This window comes from Oculina patagonica, chromosome 8 (genome assembly GCF_052425735.1).
Source record: "Oculina patagonica isolate OP01 chromosome 8, crgOcupat, whole genome shotgun sequence".
Taxonomy (NCBI): Eukaryota; Metazoa; Cnidaria; class Anthozoa; order Scleractinia; family Oculinidae; genus Oculina; species Oculina patagonica.
In genome coordinates this window covers 25,122,786-25,142,523 of record NC_135765.1, presented here as the reverse complement: position 1 = coordinate 25,142,523, position 19,738 = coordinate 25,122,786, and the positions used below count along the sequence as shown (strand labels likewise).

The following is a 19,738-nucleotide window of genomic DNA, read 5'->3' as shown; positions in this document are numbered from 1 at the left end:
GCAGAAAGTTGTGCGCTCTCGTTGTCTGTTTGTGATAGCAAAGTAAACCGATTAACTGTTACGTTTTTTAATAGGAACCTTTTTTTATCTCTGAGTGCTTTTGTTTGCCTGAATGTTCCTCCCTTTGCGCACTTACGCAATATTTTTGTTGTGGAAGCAAATTTCGTTTTTGTGAAGCAAAAAAGTTTGGATTTTTTTTTTGCTTCCGCAAAAAACCTTTCCCTGTTCAGCAAGTCAAGGAAATAATTTTAAGAAACAATGTTTTCACAACAGTGTTCCTTGTTCTCGGGTTGCTCAAGTAAAATGACCAAAAGGCGTTTACCATATGAGTCAACCTTTGTTCTTTGTAGGCCTGGGTCGGAGCTCGTCTTTCAGTGAATTTCTTGCGCGCGGTCCCTATAGTAATTCGTGTATGCTTTGGTAACGCTTGGTCATTGGTTCAAGAACTCGCACCACTTACTCGACCAATCAGTAGAAAAAACAAAAACACTCATAACTTGCTCGCGCATCTTTTCCCGCGCTTTGCGGCGGGTACTTGCAATTGGATTGTCTGTGTCCTTTGTGATTGGCCAAAGTGATAACTTTGGTTTTGGTTTTACGACACTCAATCGAAAAATTGCTGTAAGTCAGTTCTACAATTCTTAATTAGTAGTTGTGAAAAGTACGTTTTTTGCTTCTATTCCATTTTAACCGAACGATGAATACAAACGATTGTTCTTTTTCTGTTTACTAAAAAAATAAATAAATATTAAAAACCAGTTGACATTTCACACCATAAGTGATGTGTGTTTGCAGTAGCCGCCGGTCTCGCACTTATCAACTTTTCAGTGTTAATCGAGTTGGCTTTCTCGGTAAGTCCTCAGCGCAAATTGCCATCGAAAATAAAGCAAATTAACACAATTTTTTAAAGTGAATGTACAGACATTGAGGCTCCGTTCTCACTGATCCGGATAAATTTGAAAACGGAGTTTTCGCCTTGAGAACGTATAAAATGTTTTCCATCCATACTAATCCGGATAAATTTGAAAACGATACACTGCATCACAGGCAATTAACGTTGCGACGCACGAGCAAAGCTATTGTAAAGCTAATTAAACCTTTTTTTTTTGACATAGATCACATGACTATCTGATGTCAGCGTTTTCGAAAAGCTCTGTTTTCGCCGTCCACACTACACCACCTAGCCGGCGTTTTCAATTTTCTGCACTTTGGAGACCGATTTCGAAATGCTCCGTTTACGCTGAAAGTAAACGCCGTTTTAGTGTGGACAGTTGACCTATCCGGAGGAAAAAAAAACCGGGTAAATTTGAAAACTGAGAAATTTAAAAACGTCGCGTAAAATGTTTTCCGTCCACATTAACCCGGGTAAATTTGAAAACGATACGCTTCTTTGGTGAGCGTTTTTGAAAAGCTCCGTTTTCGGTGACCGAAACGCCGGTTCAGTGTGGACGGTTGGCCTAACCGGAGAAAAAAGATGCGTTTTCAAATTTACCCGGGTCAGTGTGGACGGGGCCTAAGTTTACCCTGTAATAAAGGTCAGGTTTAGACCTTCTTTAGGAGCCAATACTAGCTAGATACTTTCGGCAGATCATCGAATCAGCCTAGCGTGGAAACAGTTCAAAACAGTACAATATGCAATAAGTCGTATTTAAAACACAATCAGATGATATTGTATAAATACGTTGGTATACTACCTTATTATAGGAAATTAACGCTTGTGTTAATTAAGGTATTTGAAATTAACGCGACTTAAATTAACGCGAATTGAATGAAAAAGTAGTTCCCAATAAAGGAAATTAACGCGAAAGAGGGGGTAACATTTCAAAATGAAGGAAATTAACGCGACGTGCACAACAGAAACAAGTTTATTTCAACACTTGTAGGCGTAAAATCTTAAACGAAAACAACAATGTTTATGGTACTTTTTCCACTTTGAGCCTTCTTTGCAGTATCAATGATAGTGGCAGATAAAATTATGCTTTTTCCTTGGTATCAAGAACGTCTGGACTGTAACGAAAAATTGGTCCAAAATAATGGAAATCAACGTCATGGAAATTAACGCTCCACTTAATTAACGGTGTGGAAATTAACGTTAACAAAAATTAACGCGACTTAAATTAACGCGAATGTTTGAAATTCGCGTTAATTTCATAACGCGTTAATTTCCTATAATAAGGTAACCCTTACAAGTCAATAGAAAATATAATATATTTAAAAAAAAGTCAATATAATTCATGTTATCCAGTACTGCGACTGCTTAATTTTTTGAAGGTCTCGAAATTCACCGAGAAATTGCTATGTCATACTTGTAGCCGGCCGCGCCGTTGCAGAAACTACCTTATTATAGGGAAAAAAAAAAAAAGAAAGTAAACTACGTCTGGACGAGATCCAGAATTTGGGGTAATATTAAAGGCCACGGAAATTAACGATTCACTTAGTTAACGCGACTTAAAAAAAAATTAGGGCGAATTTTTGAAATGTGCGTTAATTTCATGGAGCTTGATTTCCTATAACAAACGCCACAAAATCGCAAGTCGACCAGTGTGTTAAAATTGATACACTTGTAAAATTGTCACTTACATATGGTGCAAAATACCCCAAATTACAGGTCATGAATTTCGCTGTTTATTTTTATATTCCCTTACATCGTAGCTTCAAATAACCTCAAATCTCTTAGAACTCTGAACCTCTGAAGAAACCAAAGAGCTCTAAACAGTGACATGTATTTAGGGTTTGGAAGGCTTTTAGGATTGCTGACTGATGAAAATTAAAAGGCTAAACAGAGCAGAGAGATTAAAAACAGTTGAAAGGTAAACAAAAAGACATTGTTTAAGTACAAGTTTAAACGCCTCATTGAAGTGAAAACTAAACTTATTATATATTAACAAAGAGAGCAGAAAGGAAGAACAGATAAAATTATCTTTCGCCACGCCTGTGTCGAAAAACTGGTGTTTTTGTTAAAAAATGAAATTACTTGTAACTTAAAGCCAATTGGTTCTTTAATAATGACCCTGACTGGTTTTAAAGTAGCGCTTGTTTCAATTTTAATGTTTTTCGTTAAATTGGTGGGGTGTGTAAACGTGAATTGAAGCAAAGAAGCGTATAAAGTTAAACTCCTCTACTAATTTCAAACAAATTACGAAATTGTAAAACCAAACATTACAGAGAAAAGCGGAGTGTCGAAAACATCTTTGTAATATGGAAACAGGATAACACATTTGGCCAGAACCGAGTTGAAGTGAACTCTATCGTTGTTGATCTTAGCAAAGTGAGAAAAATGGCCGCCGTGTTTTTTAAATACACCACCGATAAAGCAAAATTCTCAAGCAAGGACCACAGCTCAAATTACCAGCGGAGGTCAATCGAAGCGTTTTTGACAGGCAATGGTTGGCTCTCTGTTGGCAATCAAGTCTTTCATTCAGATCCTTCTTTTGGCACAGCTAAAGAACAGATGCTTTCTCAGGCTAAAGCGCTTCGGGACATCGAAGAACTTATTAAGTGGAAGCCATCGCTTAGGGAAAGTTTCAAGGATAGCTTGATAATTGTGGGCCAGGTTTATGATATCGACTCGTTGTTAAACCCGTCAGAGGTTTGTAATCACATAAAACGCACCACAAAAAGACAAAATGGCAGGCAATCATTGCAACTCGATTTGAAGTCACCGAGGGAATGCTCCGTCAAAAAGAAGCCTCCTCCAAACGATGGCTCGGATAACGTTAACGCTAGTTCAGGAAAACCCACAAAACTCAGTCAGCCAAGCACCAAAACCCCAGAGAGACCAAATCTCAAAAAGACGTCCCGTCCCGCGCGCAATCGCCCGATGGGATCAGCCTCGAAGGTGACTAGTCGCCCAATTGTAAACTACCCCAAAACACCCGTCAAAACCGCCAAGAATACTACAGCCACAAGCATGTTGACCTCCGGGCGTTGTTCAAGCGATATTAACTCAAATCTCCTATCCGGACTGGAGTATGGTCCCGAATTTTTCAGCGACGAGGACGAAATGACTCCGCTTTATCTTCCCTGTCTGGAAGAAGAAGAAGAACAAGGCGGCGCCGAAGGCAAGATGGGGTGTGAATGTCGTAAATATAGCAGTTATCATGTAGAGACGTTTGTCAAGATGGACAGCTGCGCCAGGAAATTGAGCTGTTCGAACGTCAACGTGGATCCATCTGAACGCGTTGTGGTCTGAACCCGTTGCTTCGGTTGTGTGAGGAAAATAATGAAATGTGTATAAAATTCATTATATCTTAAGGCGCGCCGTCAATTTTACGGGCCGTGGTTCCCGTGCGCTTGGATTGAAGTGTTTTTCTTTCTTCGTAAAGCGAGAAACATAAACATCTTTAGCTTTTAACCTCGATTTTACGGTACACACTGTAAGAACTCAGTCCGTATTACAGTGTGGACTTCGAACTCGATTTAAAAGAATATTTTTAACAATCCCATTCTGTGCTATAAAACCAGAGCTATTTTTCCACGAATTCCAACCCTCAGTGTTCGCTGTTTCTTCGATTTCAGGCCAAAGGAATACGTTCGATTTCTTCATTGGTCGCCGTTTAAGTTCTTCATTGATGGAGGCAGCGTGGCCGAGTGTTTAGAACTTTGGACTGAAATCCGCAGGTCGCGTGTTCAAATCTGGCCACCAACTGCATGGTGTCCCGAGTTTTAACTCTTCGTTTTTGCTTGTAAATGGAGCTGCCTCCTGCCAGTTGAGATTTTTAACCGTGTTGTCCATTTTCAACATTGTTTTCAGTATTTGCTTTCAATGGCCCTGAAAAGCTCAATCGGGGGAGTGGTCAATAGAGATAATTACATTTATTTTATTTATTGGAAAGCATTCAGTGGCTTAATTACCCTTTCTTAATTTGGCATAGGACTAGCCTTTCTCACGGATAATTTGTGAGAAAATCGTAAACATACAACTGCAAAACATCGCAATATTTTGAGGTTTTAGCATGCTTAAAAGTTTCAGGCTACGAACATCCTAAGACGTTTTTGTCTAACCTCGGACAGGGCAAGATAAAGCTACAGATATATGCATGTTTACACATATTTCTTACTACAAAGCTATTGAATAACCAACCAACAGAGGGTAGCATATCAATTGATAAGTTGTTTGGCTTGTCAGCGCTTCAAAGCGTTAAACCAGCACAAAACATAAAATTATGGCAATATGTAACATATACTATATAATTATTGCCCTTGGGAAATGGCCACAATATGATACGATGGTCTTTAAAATAGACATTTAAGGTGGATTTCCACTGACGCGTAATTTTTTAACGTGCGTTTACGTGCGTGAAAAAAATTAGAGACAATGTATGAACGACTTTCGTACACGTTTACGCAAGTCGTTGATACAGCCTCTAAATTTTTTCACGCACGTAAAAAATTACGCGTCAGTGGAAATCCAGCATTACCGAATACGTAAGCTTAACGAAAAAAAAATCACCTCCAAATGAAGACCTGTATAAAACAGTTTACCAAGTTAGAAATTAAAAACACCGAAATAGTGCTAAGAAATTGAAATTAAAAATGGTTACTGTAATTTTTAGAAACATTCAGGTGTCTTATAACTTGAAAAAAAAAAAAAATAGGACAATCATTTCATTTATCGCATGCGCTGTTCGTGACGTTTCTTTCAAACATATGTGTGTGTCGTGTTTTGCTTACATGTATATATTCAAATAACGCAGTACAAAAGACTATGAAAACCTTCGTACCTTTATTATATTTATCAAATAAATATATTATAAAACATACAAATCAATCATGGTAATAAAATTAATGTTGCATTTACAAGTGAATATTACGATTATAGGTGTTCATGACAAATATAAATTATAAAATAACTTCACCAACAGGCAATGTTAAATCTTCCGATACTTACTAACAAAACACAAACTCCCAAAATCAATCTCAATATCCATTTCCTCTCTACTACACTAAAACATGATTAGTGAGATATGTGATAAGTGATAAGACTGATGAGGAATTCATCAACTACGGGGAGTTGACTTGATGTTACACGACATTTCCACGAGTTACATAACATAATTATCTCGGTGTTGGAGCTACGATAGACTAGCATCCCATCCAGGGAGGAATACCAATACTCCCAATCGCTTTATGCTGTACAAACAGGCGCTGGCCTAGAAAGGCCTGGAGAGCTTGAAAGAAGACTCTGCCTTTCTCCCCTACAATTATAAATTGCGTTCAAAGCACGATCGAAACACTTAGAACTACTCGTACACATCAACACATCTACCGTTACTATATACAAGAGCAGGAGAAGATTTTATAAATATTTGAATATGTTTTCTAAGTATTCGTTTTTTTGTTTGGCCGAGGAGTCCGTCAGTCTTTATCAAGGCAGTGGATTGTTCTTGGGCTCGACACACCTCTTCTGACAAATATTCCACTAGTGGTTGTGTCAAGTTTCTTGTTTTTCTTTTTCTTGCGCCTTAGAGCGGTTTGCTGGTTTGTGGTTGAAGATCGGTGAAATTCAGACTGCAACGCAAATCAAAAACATGAAAAACAATTGAAACAAAAATATGTAACTTCATGAGCAAAATACAAAAACTAAATGCAAGGTGAAAGAAGTAACCCAAAATGAGAGTGATAGTTGTGTAATAGACCATATTCGTATTATCGGTATTGGGCTGGAGCTAGCTCGCAATAGAGGCTGATGCGGGGGAATATCATTAAAAAAAAAGCTTTATACATGTGTATTTGAAAAGATTACGACGGAATCCACTAGGAAGTCGAGTAATATTTATTAAAGTTGGACAAAAATCAATTTCCAGAATAATTTAAATCCTGTTGCGTTATTTCCTTCCCTTGATAAAAGGTAAAGATGTAAGTATTTATCCGTGATAACACCAACAACCATTTCTTATCAGAGTCTGAGAAAATGAATTTCAAAGTTTACAAGGTATGGGCAAAATCTCACGTGTAGCCATTTTGTAAATTCGTCTTAAGCGATTCAGTGGAATTCAGCGGAACTTCAAAATGTGTTTTCGATGTGTGGTGTTGTTAGAAAAGATTTCTTTCGATAAGATATTTGAAGCAGTAACAAAAAAGTTTGCCATAAGGTGGAAACAATTCTGGTACAACAATTTCTTATCAGAGTCTGAGAAAATGATATTTAAAGTTCACAAGCTATGGGCAAAAGCTTGCATCTTTTAAGCGATTCAGTGGAATTCAGCGGAACTTCAAAATGTGTTTTCGATGTGTGGTGTTGTTAGAAAAGATTTCTTTCGATAATATATTTGAAGCAGTAACGCAAAAGCTTGCAATCAGGTGTAAATAGTTTTGGTACATAATTTTGTCCAATAACTACTCGAAGTCCTGGCGGATTTCCTCTTACCCGCATTAGCCTCTATTGCAAGCTAGTTCCAGTCCAATACCGAGAATACGAATACGAATAAAATTATGGTCTGTTAGAATGTTTAACGAGATTGCTGAAGTTTATTTTGTCATATATTGAGGCTGGTTTTCACTGTCTGGACATAAGAACAAGCAAAAGCACATAAGAGGAACGAACACACAAACACAAGCATAAGCATAAGCGCCCAAGAAGAACAAAAACGCTGTCTCGTTCTTCTTACGCTGTCGTCACTAGGTTTCTGCATTAATGCATTAGTCCTTGTGCTTATAAATGCTTATTCTTTGTCAGCTAGACAGCATAATAGGATTGCTATTCATGTGCTTATTCTTGTGCCTTTAGAAAAACCAATACCCAATTCCGTCTCTGAGGATCATGGTACCGGTAATTGTATTCAACAAAACATATCGAGGACTTCGCAACGCTTAATACAACTCATTCATGACTCCCTGCAGACATGTCTCATAGAGGGAATTGGGCATTGAGTCAATTAACATGTACTTGGACCGAAAGGGAGTTGATTAAAACCAAAAACAACAACAACAACAACAAATCCTCACCGCTGTGACGTGTCTGCTGCGCTCATCTTCCAGTTGAAGAGTTAGAGTATGAATCTGAGCCCGCAGTTTGTCCATCTGGGCTTCCAGTTTTTCTCGTTTTTCTCGCTCATATTCAAGCTGGGCTTCTAACTCACGGATAACCCTGGATTCAACACACCACGATGTAAATTAAGTGCTAAAAATGGTAATAACGTTTGGGTTGTGTGTCCTTGTTTCGATTAAAAATAACTTCTGCTTCGGGTAGAAAAAGGGTCACTCATTACATGCACGTCAAAGCCCAGTTTAAGATAATTCTTAGGGGTTTGCCACATTACGAAGCGCAAGGATTGCCATGCAAGTAAACTGACGTGGGAACTATAAAACGCTGGTCGCTTTTTTAGGATATCCAGAAAAGACTAAATTTACAAGGCTTAGATTTCAAGAAGTCAAAGGACATATCAACATTCAGGTCGAAAGAACCCCAACAAGAAAACAGTGATTCCATTTTGTCGAACCACTTATAAGAAGTGAGGATAACTAACAACTTCGAGGACAAACTTGAAAGTGTGCTACTCGCCGTTATCAGAACATTAAAGACGCTACGGTTGTGTAGCTGAAGAATCTACTCGCCGCAAATTATTTCAGTAGTTTAGCGGCTCTCGTAATCTAGTTATTCTACTGTTCCTCTAGTGTAGCTGTTGCCATTTTCTTTGGGGCTAGGGGCACTGTTCCTGTTGTTTGTTGTAATTGTTCTCTCGAAGGGTAGCGAGCCATTCATGTGGCACCTTGCACATCCATGTCCAATATACACGACCCAATTATTTACAAGTATTGACGGATGAATATGTTTACTCACCGAGCACTTTCTCTCTCCTCTTCATGTTTCTTCTGATCCTCATCTAACACACCTCCTAACTGTCTATAGTTCATTTTAGCCACATCTAACAGATGAGCTAGTTCATCAATCTTGCGCTTTGCTCGACCTGTAACCAAAGAGAGTCGAGGGAAAATTAAGTCATCATCAGTGATCAAGCTGCTTAAAGGGGACTATGTCACGGCTGAGTTAAGTTTTGTTTTTAAGTTTTGCCAAACACTTGCTTTGAAACTTAATGTTAGCAAATATAAATACTTCTATGGATCTAAATGACAAAACTATAGCTTCATTGCAACCAAATGTGTCTCCCGGGCGTTATAATTTAAAGTTACACGCAAACAAGAATTACTTTCAAAACTGTTCCGCCCAACAATATTTCTAAAACCCATATCGCAATCCGTTTCAGTCTTCGTTACTTTTGGCCATCCGTACCTTCTTTTGTATTTGGTGTGTTATTGAAATGTTCCTTCACTGTTTTATGAGGTTTTTTTAATATTTCAACGAATTTGATGGTCATTACCCATGCCTAAATTTAGCTAAAATCCGTGACACAGCCCCCTCAACATGGAGTTCCTATTTTTTCCGTCCAGGTTTGTCGTTCGAAATCCGTTTTAATCTTCACCATTCTTGGTCATCCTTGTTTATTTTTCGGTTTATTACTTATTTGGTGTTTTTTTTTTTTTACTTTAGGAAGCAATTATTTTGAGGTTTCGTTCAATTTGAAAATACTTTTGTACATAAGAAAACGTGCAATAGCTCAATTTTACTCGCTTTCAGTGATACGTGCATACCTATCTTTCGACATCGTCTTTCAACGTGCTGTTTGGAATGAGCCAATCAAAACCAATGCATATACCGGTGTTGGTATGAGCCCACAAGTTTAGGCGGTCATGCTAGCTAGTGGGCTCTGATTGGCGGATTTTGATCCGTGTTGTTTGTTTAGCACGTGGAAAGATGGAGCCGCTATGCACGGAACACTGAAAGGCGTGTAAGTACAGTGCAGCTGTGAATTTGACCTTGTATATAAGCGTCTGAGCAAATTCCGCCTCCACTCTCACTGGTCTAACCAATAGTATGCACAGGGGAAGCAAAGGCAACGGCAAATAAGTCATTGTAGAAAGACCTCGGGAAAGAGTTCTAGCTTCTACGAACCAATTTACCATAAGAAATAAAATTATTATAAGTGGTGTTAGTAGAAAGTAGCTGTGTTCTTACACAGCTCGGAAACAAATGCATACTCATCACCCAAAGACGAGATTGTCTAATTTATACCCAATTAGTGAAAATGACAGACGATCTGGCTCGAGGAAGAAATAAAAAGAAGATGAAGGCAAACGCTGCTACAAAACCAGCAAGGAGACAAGGATATGCCGTTATATACATGAACGAGCGAGGGTTTGTACAATAGAAGGTTTGCTTTCTAGTGGTACTATTCAAGTGGGTAGATCGAGATAAGGGTGCTTTTGACCAGCCTTTTATAATTCTCTCAAGGATGTTACAATGTATGGCAAACACTGAAGGGAATTCAAAGCTGACTTTGGAACAGAAAAGTTTAAGAATTGAAATAATTTATCTCATCTGAATCCTAGTCTCCTCTGGGAGAATAGGGCCATAATGGGAATGATTTAGAAACCGAGAAAAATAGCATCAGCCAGAAAAACCCCAGAACCAAGGATGTATTAGTCGTTGTGAAAGTGTGGATGTAGGCGAAAAAATTGTGGATTATTTCAATACCTTGAGCATCTTCAAGGCGTTTCGCCTTTGTTTCCTCTTGAACAAGCTCTGCCGAGGGCTCCAAAGCAAAAGATGGAGGGTAACTACCTTCCGGATCTCGGTCGTCATAGAGCAGAAATGGATAAGCTAGAGAACAAAGAAGAGAAAGAGAAGGGCAGAAGAGTAGAATGTCTTCACCAGGACGAGACTGGATAAGGGCGTTTGTTTGTAAAGAAATTGCTGCGCTGTGGCGGAGGGCAACTGAAGAAATGTTGGACAGCAGACGTTTTTTAATAGCGTCAGGCTTTGTCAGAGAAAATCAGGAGATTTAGTGCTCAATTAAAAAAAAGTGACACAAGATTATTAACGCCATTGGCGAACAGTTGGTAACGTCAACACCAACAAGGAAAATAAAGTACTCAATCGGGAGGAGCTTGTGGATTCCGTGAGACTTTAAAGTAACGACCAGTTTTGGTTTTTGCGTCGGAGTTTGTGTTATGCCTTAATAAGAGAAACACTATGAACAGACATATAAGCAGAAGTTTGAACGTAAAAGGTGGTACAGATTCTTAAAAAAAAACAAGCTTTGGAAGTTCAAAAAGGAAAGGGCTTCTTAACGGCTGACAGTGCGATCCTCCAAGAGGTTAAAGCACGTTTTTTGTTTAAGTGTGAGTACGAATGGATGGAGTAATTGAACAATCTTACTTTGGAGGTTCTAATTAGATGAACATTTGGAGGAGGAAAAGCAAGCAACAGCACTAGTGCAAGAACTGATCAGTGAATCAAGAATGAAAGAACAGCGTGTGTGTTGCTCTGGATTGCAATAAGACGAAGAGACAGAGACGACAACTGAAAACATTGAAGGTCATAAATATTACAAGTAAGGAGAAAATGAAAGGGGTTTTCATAAAAAAACAAAAGAGGTGGTGGGGTAGGAAAAGATGTGATAAAAGACAACATGTGACATTACGAGAAGCAAAAAAAGAATACATAAATCAAAAATTAAAGATCGAAGAAGCGTCTAGTTTTTTCCTTGTGCTAGCATGCGCATGGCTCGTTGAAGACGTTTGGATTGGTAATCACTCTATCTGCTTTTACAGAAGAACCACTTGATCAACCATATATTATAATTTGGTCTACTCTTGTGAATAAATAAAGCAGAGTAACACACAAGGTAATGACCTCTGGCCTCAGCTTTAGACTGTGGTTCAGAAGGCTTGAAATCTTCGGCTCCTTCGTCTACGAGGTTTTCTTCATCGTCTGATAAACAAGAAGAACAACAATAGCAAATAAGTCAAGATACACACAGAGTCAAAAAAAAAAAAATCGGGGATGGGGATATGAGTAGGGGGAGGCTGGGGTGGGTGACGTCCTAACGTAATAATTTTGCCCAAGATGTACAAGAACGTGTAACTTGATAAAGATCATAATTATAAATCCATAGTTACCTGAGTCGCCACCTAGAATGGCAATACAACCCAGCCGTCCAAATCTACGAGCAACGTCTTTCGGCGTCTCCCCAGCGGAGTTAACAATTCTCACTGCAGATTTAAAACAAAATTATAAATTTTGATTGATTACATTTTATACGTTGTGCAATATGTTGACTTTAAGTTTAATAAATCTCTTTATTATCTTGTTGTTAAGTTTTATGCTCGTGAATGACTTCAATTCTACAAACTGCTCCTTTCACTCCCTTAATAAATAAAATTTAACACTACCTCATTCTTTTACGTACTTACAATTTGCTCCATTTTCAACAAGCCACTGTAAAACTTGTACATGACCATTTCCTGCCGCTATAACAAAACAGAAAAGATTAAGTGTGGACAGTGTAAACTGGACCAAGACGCAAAGCTACATGTAGTCTACGTCGAAGCTCTTTTAAACGTACATAACATCGCTTTGAAATATGATTTCAACTGTTTCCACAATACTACCTGGCCGCCTACAACAGCACTAAAACTGTGTGACATTCAAATTGTTATTCTTACAAACTGTACTCGTGCTTCTAGTCTGTTTCTAGTCTGCTACCGTGCACATGTAGACAGTAGTTGCTTTTTGTTTACAATGAAGGCTGCTAAAAGTGAAGCTAAAATATTTTTCTGGCAGAAAGCAGTTTACAATGGTAAGAATAGTCCGCAAGAGACTGCAATAGAGTACTACGCATTATATAGGAATTTTTGTCCACGTTAAAGATACTCTGTACCTTTATGAGCGGGAGTTGATCCTTTGTCATCTCGCTCATTCACAGACACCACCCCAGTCTCTATCAACATCTTCAGCTGAGCCAGGTCACCGTTGTATGCTGCAACATGTGCTGGGAAAGCCAGATCTAAAGAATACAGTGTACATAGGTGAAAGCTGATAACACTACACTCTTTAAGGGCATACATGTGTTAAGATACCATTTCAACTGGCTTACACCAACTATGAGGTTCCTGGCCCAACTTTTACCCAAATCCCATTTTTCAGGCTATTGTTTTCCCGAATTGTCCCAAATCCCGATCCCAGTTCCATTTTTTATTATTTTGTTTGTGATTCCCAGTCCCACTGACCCAAATCCCATTTTTCCAGAAAAAATTTGCCCAAATTGTAGTTCCCATTTTACCCCCTTGGGGAGTTTTGGTGGGAGCTAAAGTATGACTGCCTCCAAATAATCACATGTATCAAGCAAACTCTTTACTAATTTGTATTCTAAGGTATATATATATACCCCAGGGGGGGGTACTCCGGGATCAAAGTGACGGGGATGATCGAATAGAGGCAAAACTCAGGACCCAAAAAAATCCCTAAGTCTCCCGACATTACCCAAAAAAAATCCCTGGACCAAAAAAAAAACGCCCAAAAAAATCCCTAGTCAAATTACCCCTAAATTGCCAAGGCCGCGCCAAGGCACTTTAGTTTGATTTTAATACCCAAAAAAATCCCCTATTTAAATCACGTCACCCGAAAAAAATACCTGCCAAATTCTCCTACCCAAAAAAATCCCAGAATCAAAAATTTCGACCCCAAAAAAATCCTTCGCACATCCCCGTCACTTGGATCCCGGAGTACCCCCCCTGGGATATATACACATAACAGAAACTTAACATCCTACATGTATGTAGGTGTAAGAACCGTAAATTTTACGTTTACCAGTTGCTTTGGGAAAATATGCTACAGACTCTGGGATCACATTTCATACTTCTTTCTGCAGGGCTTGGCGAGATATATATAAATTCAGTCCAAAAATTGATATGCATGTAGCATATGCTTACTACAGTGAAAGAAGTCTACATTAAAAATTAAACAGTTCTCACACATTTAAAATTATAGAATGTTCAAAATTAATTAAAGTTTCTGTTTGGCATAATGACAGCTAGTGACAAAGGTACGAAAATACCATCAAACAACTCTACACTTAGTCTATCCGCCCTGAGAGATCTATAATAAAGTGCCTGTAGAAGGGAAGGATTCAATAAGAGTAAAATGGATTGGTGGTTCGTTAGTTATCTCGTTCCCAGATCAAGAGATCTCGGAACAAGATTATTCTGCCTTTTGTAGGTAATCAGAGGTGGCCATTAGTGGAGCTTCAAATGTAAACTTACTTTCTTCATCTTCAGGGTGAAGCAGGTCATATTCTAAAAATTGAAAGAAAATAAATAAATAAATGCAAAATTCAACAAAATGCTGGCATAGAGTGGAGCATACGAAATTACTGTAAAATAGTCTTTTTTGACTGACTTACCTACTGCATTCAGGTAGTCAATACAGTCCTTCTTGTAGAATTGCTGGCAAAGATTTTTAGGTGTGTCTCCCTAATGAGTAAAAAGAATGCAAAAATATGAAGAAAAAAAAAAACAGTTTCATTCTATTTATTTTTAAAAAGCAAGCAAAACAAAAACAAACAAAGATATCAGCATTGTGTGACTTACTGGTAGTCTAACTAAGTGTGTACCTGATCATTTCGAGCATTCAAGGTGTGGTCAATACTTGCTCCAGCACAGACAATAAACTTGAGACAAGGAAGGTGACCTTCACTTGCAGCCAAGTGAGCTGAAACAATGAATCAAAGTAAATCAATTTAAGAAAATCTCATGATGACCATGTTAGACAAGTTTATAATGTTGTCAGAGAAAGTTTAGCTTGGTAAATTTACGTTGTCTAAATATTAAATTATTCCTAACGCGGCCATTATTTTGCAGGCATCTGTTACTCCACAATGAGGTTGATTGTTGCATGTCCTGTATAGATATTATCATTTGTGGGCAGACACTCGATGTTACATTACAAACTCACTGGCTAATTAACAGGCTCCTGAGTGGGGTAAACAGTAAAAATAAAAACCTTCCTACCCAGAATGCATTTAACTTAGTTTTTCACTCAAGTTCTCTCTTCCACCAAACTCATTCCTAGGGTCTCTCTCTCCCTGCCCCCCAGTACAGGGTACAGTACAGGGTCTCTCTTCTCTCACTCCAGATGGGGGTAGAGGGGGGGACTCTGGGGGGTGGAGAGATAGAGACCCTGGGAACAAAGTTGGTCTTTCACCTGTGAGAGCCCGTTTGCAGGCTACATTGTACATTATGAAGTGCTCATGGGGCAGGACACTTAATTAATTGTTTACACTATGCTTGAGTTAATGTGGACAAATACATTCATTTGATAAACAACCTGGTGTACTTCCAGAATGATCTACTTCATCCACACTAGCCCCCCATCTGGAAAGAAGCTGACAACAAACAGAGAAAAATCAAATATTGCACTACAGTTATATCCTGATTATCCTGAGAAATGAGAAATCAGGGGTAAATTTCAGGGAAGTATTATCCGAAGGAAACAAAAAAAATTTGTTCGAGAAATCGGGAGGTTCAATAAACTGAGGAATCAAGAAATCGGGATTATACTGTATTACAGTGTAGTTACATTAATAATAATTATTAATAATTATTATGAAGACAGATGCAATGTAAATGAGCATCGCACTATTCTAAATAATTATTTCTTTAGTCTGCAATATGTATTACGTGTACACTTTTAGGGAAGGGGGAGGGGATGCCTGGTTTCTCAAATGAATTTCTCCTCAAGGGATATCAATAATCATATTAAAATTGAATGAGTTTCAAATTTATTTTAATTATTTATTTATTTTTAATTCTTGCAAAAGAGCAGTTGTTACCTGTAGGCAGCCCAATCTTCCATGGAATGCAGCACAGTGTACTGGGGTCCAGCCCATGTTATCAGTAGCATTGATGTCCTGAAATTAATAAGAACTGAGTTAAGCACAATTAAATTCTGACTAATATAACGGCAAGATAAAGTTTAAGATGAGTCCTCCCCTCAAAAATAAAAAGAAAGAAAGAATGCTCCAGAATGTGATGAATATGTGTAGTAAAACTTTCACCACAACTAACAATATGAGTATATTATATGTAGAGTTGTCGCACCCTTTTCATTTCCCAATACCTACAGCCTTTGCTTATACATGTAAATACTGATAGGGGTGTTGAATGGTAAATGCGAGACTTTGCGAGATGGCGAGACTGATATCTTTTTAGCCTTGCAAAAGAAATTGAGACTCCGAGAAGGCGTCAAAGAAAAAATCGAGACAACGAGACCCCTGAAATTTGGCTAAAATTTTGCGAGACACGCATTTTTGAAAGAACCATTCACCACCCCTACTGATAGCTGCATGTACAATTTGTATGTCCATAACATTAAGTCAACTCACCACACCATGCCTCAGTATTGATTGCAAACAGTAAGAGTTGCCATGGGCTGCAGCAAGATGGGCTGCAGTACAACCTGTTGAGAAAAAGTACAGGAATGCCAGGAGATGAAGTCAGATTTAAACTTCTATTTTAATACTACAGGCCTTCTCATAGGGTGCGGAAAAAGTGGCAATTTACATTTTTAGTCCAAATTATGTGGCACAAATGGGCTTTTATAAAGCAAATTATGCACTTCTTTTTGCTATATTGACGGTGTTTTCCCAGGTTTCAGACTGACAAGAGGAAAATCAGTTTTAATTATTTGTGCTGTTCAACAAACGAATAGTTATAATTAATAAATAAGAGCATAAAGAAACAATAAAATATCTTATGTTAGAATAAATGGGATTATTCTAATCTCAGTTGCATTTATTAGAGTTTGACCATCAAATGCATCAACAAAAGAGGCACATGAAACCATAAGTCTAATAACCATTAATAAAATCACTGTTAAAACTACCTCGATTGTCTTTCTCATTGAGGTCAGCACCATTTGCAGCCAAAGCCTATAATTTTGATAAAAAAGGAAACAAAATTGGAAAATGAGTTCATGCAAAGAAGCAGCCTCAAACTTGGCATTATTGTAGATGAAAGTGTCATTGATGTACATTACTGTAGATTTAGATGTTCTACTGAAGATCTATATATTCAGGAATTTAACAGTGATAATTGGCTAAAGAGCTGTACATGTAATTATGTACATTAAGGTAAAGTCTGTGTTCAAGCCAAGTGGCCCATACAGCCAGAGCTCATCCTGGTTTCTGTGGCATTAAGCGACTTGGAGTAATGCTACTCTTCCCTGGATGGGATGCTAGTCCATCACAGGGTTACCCCCCCCCCCCAGCAGTAAATTTGCCAGTACCCATTTATAGTCACCTGTGCACTGTGAGAGTAAAGTATGTTGCCCAAGAACAAAATGCAGCGCCCTGGCTGGCCAGGGCTCGAACCCGGCCCGTTCGACTCAGAGTCGAGTGCGCTAACCATTAGGCCACCACGCCTCCCTATATGTACATATGTTGTACTTTAAAAAAATGAATTTCAGGTCAAAATAAGTTTAAACTTACATGTAAATGTAAAGTGAAATGGCAACTTGGATAAAGTGAAAGTAAATGAAGAAGAGTTTTCAAGTTGAATACTCGGAAAAAAGATTTTCCGAGTTCCCCCAACGGGAGTCGAACCCGGTATTCTGGAAGGTCATGGGTTCGACTCCCGTTGGGGGAACTCGGAAAATCTTTTTTCCAAGTATATTCAACTTGATAACGCTTATTCATTTACTTTCAAGTTTAAACTTATTCTAGTTTGATTTGTATTTTTCTTTGTCCAAGGATTATTTACGGTTTTAACATAATAAGGAAAACACAAATCAAATTGTTTAAGATACATGTAATTTTGACCTGTGAAACTCATTTTAACTACAAAACATTACTTTTGCATTTGAACATTAATAACTCTGACTCATAAAAGAGCCTCAGTCAGTATTCCTACGAAATCAAAGTCCAAATGATCGCTATTGATAAAACAATGATCTCAAGGACTGCAGGATTTAATTACACAATTAATGTAAATGATTACAATCAGTGTGAATTAACTAGAAGAATTGTCAACATGGAATCAAAGTGAATACTGTCAGTCAGGTGTGAGTAAGAACAGTAGCCGTCGTTTCAACAATAAAAACTTATTATACAGTAAACACGCAATCATGTCCTGTAACATGTAAAACAAAGGAAAATAAAACATTTCTACATGTACACCTGTACGGTAACCAAGGGTAAAATTGAACCAAACAAACAATAGAAGAAAGTGCAAGAATGCATCACCTGCAGGCAAGCATCTTGTCCCCTAATTGCTGTTAGATGTGACGGCGTCCATCCCTGGGGAGTTTTATCTGAGTGATCAGCTCCATGCCAAAGCAGCCAGTGTAGACACTAAGAAATAATACACAAAAATGGGATAAAACCTTAAATTAGAAATAAAAGTCTCCAATTCATTGAAGAATCTCAGTGCATACATGTACATGTATGTCGCAACAATTCTTACTTGAGTGCACATTGTGATCAGTGCAACAATAGCGAAGCCCGCGAGTGTCATCACGACTCAGACAAATAAAAACACTTTGTAAAACAGCCAGTGTTCCTGAAACACTTTTTTAAAACAACAACTTTGTCTTAAGATTCCTTCTATTTCTCTCAGAACATGCTGTTTCCTGAGCTTTGTGGGGGTATAATCATTTGCATTCTACTTTTAGACCTTGTGGGCTTTGCTGTTAATAGTACAATATAAAACAGGGACCCTGTTAGGGAGTGAGAAGGGCAGGAGGGGTGGGTGGGAATGCATGTCCCATGCCCAAATTTCAAACCTTTTTATGTCACAATTTTGAAAGGTCTGCACACGTAGTTTGTTGTCAGAATTAACTCAACACAAGTCCAGTCATTTGTCATCACTTAACAGCCTTCATATTGCTGTTTTCAACACTGTGTTGCTTGTTGGAATTTTACCCTATATGTAGCAGGGCCTCATATCAAGACATAAATGCATGCAAAATCCTCTGAAGTCTATGCAGACTAGTTATTGTTTTCTTCATTTTCCTAGCCTGACTTAATCAAGATCTTATAGATACATGTGTTCTTGTGGAGAAATCACAAGTGATGATATAACAACAAATAACAAGTTAAGCCAAGGTGAAATTTTAGTCCAAAAGTGGTCAGTAGGATGCTGATTGTCTTATGATTAATTGGTACCTTGGGAATTTCAGGATTACATTTATTTTGATAATTAGAAACAATACATGTACATGCAATTCATGATAACAAGCTAGCCAATAGTAAACTTGACACAGCATCTGGTACATAAAATTACATCATTATGTACCCAGCGGGGTACAATTTGGTAACGGTGTACATGTTTAAGTATACATGTAATTAAAATTGATTATGTTCTTATCAGAAAAAAATAAACCTTTTAAAAGTTTTAATTGATTAGAACACAAGTTTACATTCATAATTTGGAAAGATTGTGTGAAAATATTCGTACCTCTAAGCTTCCATGGTGAGCTGCCCAGTGTAATGGAGTGAATTTAAACTTAGCATCCAGATCGTTTATTCCAGCGCCCCTTTGGACCATACTCTGAAGTTCCAATACATCGCCATAGCGGACAGCTTCGTGTATATTAGCAAGACGGACTTTCTCTGAAGAAAATAATTAATTAAAAATCTGAAAATTGCTAGTTTAGAAGACAGTTAGCTAAAATATCATAATTACCTGGCATCTTGATATTTTGAAACACTGATTTTCGAAGATTGAGGAAAACGAACTTTCGAAGATGGCGGTCACATTCCAACAACACTCAGTTGCCATGTAGAACGCCGCTGTCCACAAAAACAGCGATGTGGCTCGACGTCCTGTAATAATTTGCATTTCCGGTCCAGACGACCGGTCAGTCCGGTCAGACTGGAACTGGGAAACCGTGCAAATAGAA

General features: G+C 38.1%; 1 protein-coding gene across 1 annotated transcript; it reads right to left on the bottom strand.

Annotated features, from left to right (window-relative positions):
• Nucleotides 1-5,706: 5,706 nt before the first annotated feature.
• On the bottom strand, nt 5,707-19,672 carry LOC144663572 (ankyrin repeat domain-containing protein 42-like). The gene is made up of 17 exons (XM_078524577.1): nt 19,522-19,672; nt 19,294-19,448; nt 18,081-18,188; nt 16,724-16,769; nt 16,224-16,297; nt 15,672-15,749; nt 15,167-15,224; nt 14,454-14,551; nt 14,244-14,313; nt 14,104-14,136; nt 12,723-12,848; nt 12,256-12,312; nt 11,962-12,054; nt 11,696-11,773; nt 8,783-8,909; nt 7,948-8,089; nt 5,707-6,510 (listed from the first exon to the last, which is right to left on the bottom strand). The coding sequence occupies exons 1-17, from the start codon at nt 19,526-19,528 to the stop codon at nt 6,358-6,360; spliced, it is 1,503 nt and encodes a 500-aa protein (XP_078380703.1). The 5' UTR covers nt 19,529-19,672; the 3' UTR covers nt 5,707-6,357.
• Nucleotides 19,673-19,738: the final 66 nt, after the last annotated feature.

What these genes read in the sequence shown, in the direction of transcription:
- LOC144663572 (XM_078524577.1), bottom strand. An exon ending in GTCTAAAGCTGAGGCCAGAG is followed by an intron (nt 8,910 to 11,695) that starts GTCATTACCTTG and finishes CTTTGGTTACAG; the next exon opens with GTCGAGCAAAGCGCAAGATT. An exon ending in GAGGAGAGAGAAAGTGCTCG is followed by an intron (nt 8,090 to 8,782) that starts GTGAGTAAACAT and finishes TGTTGAATCCAG; the next exon opens with GGTTATCCGTGAGTTAGAAG.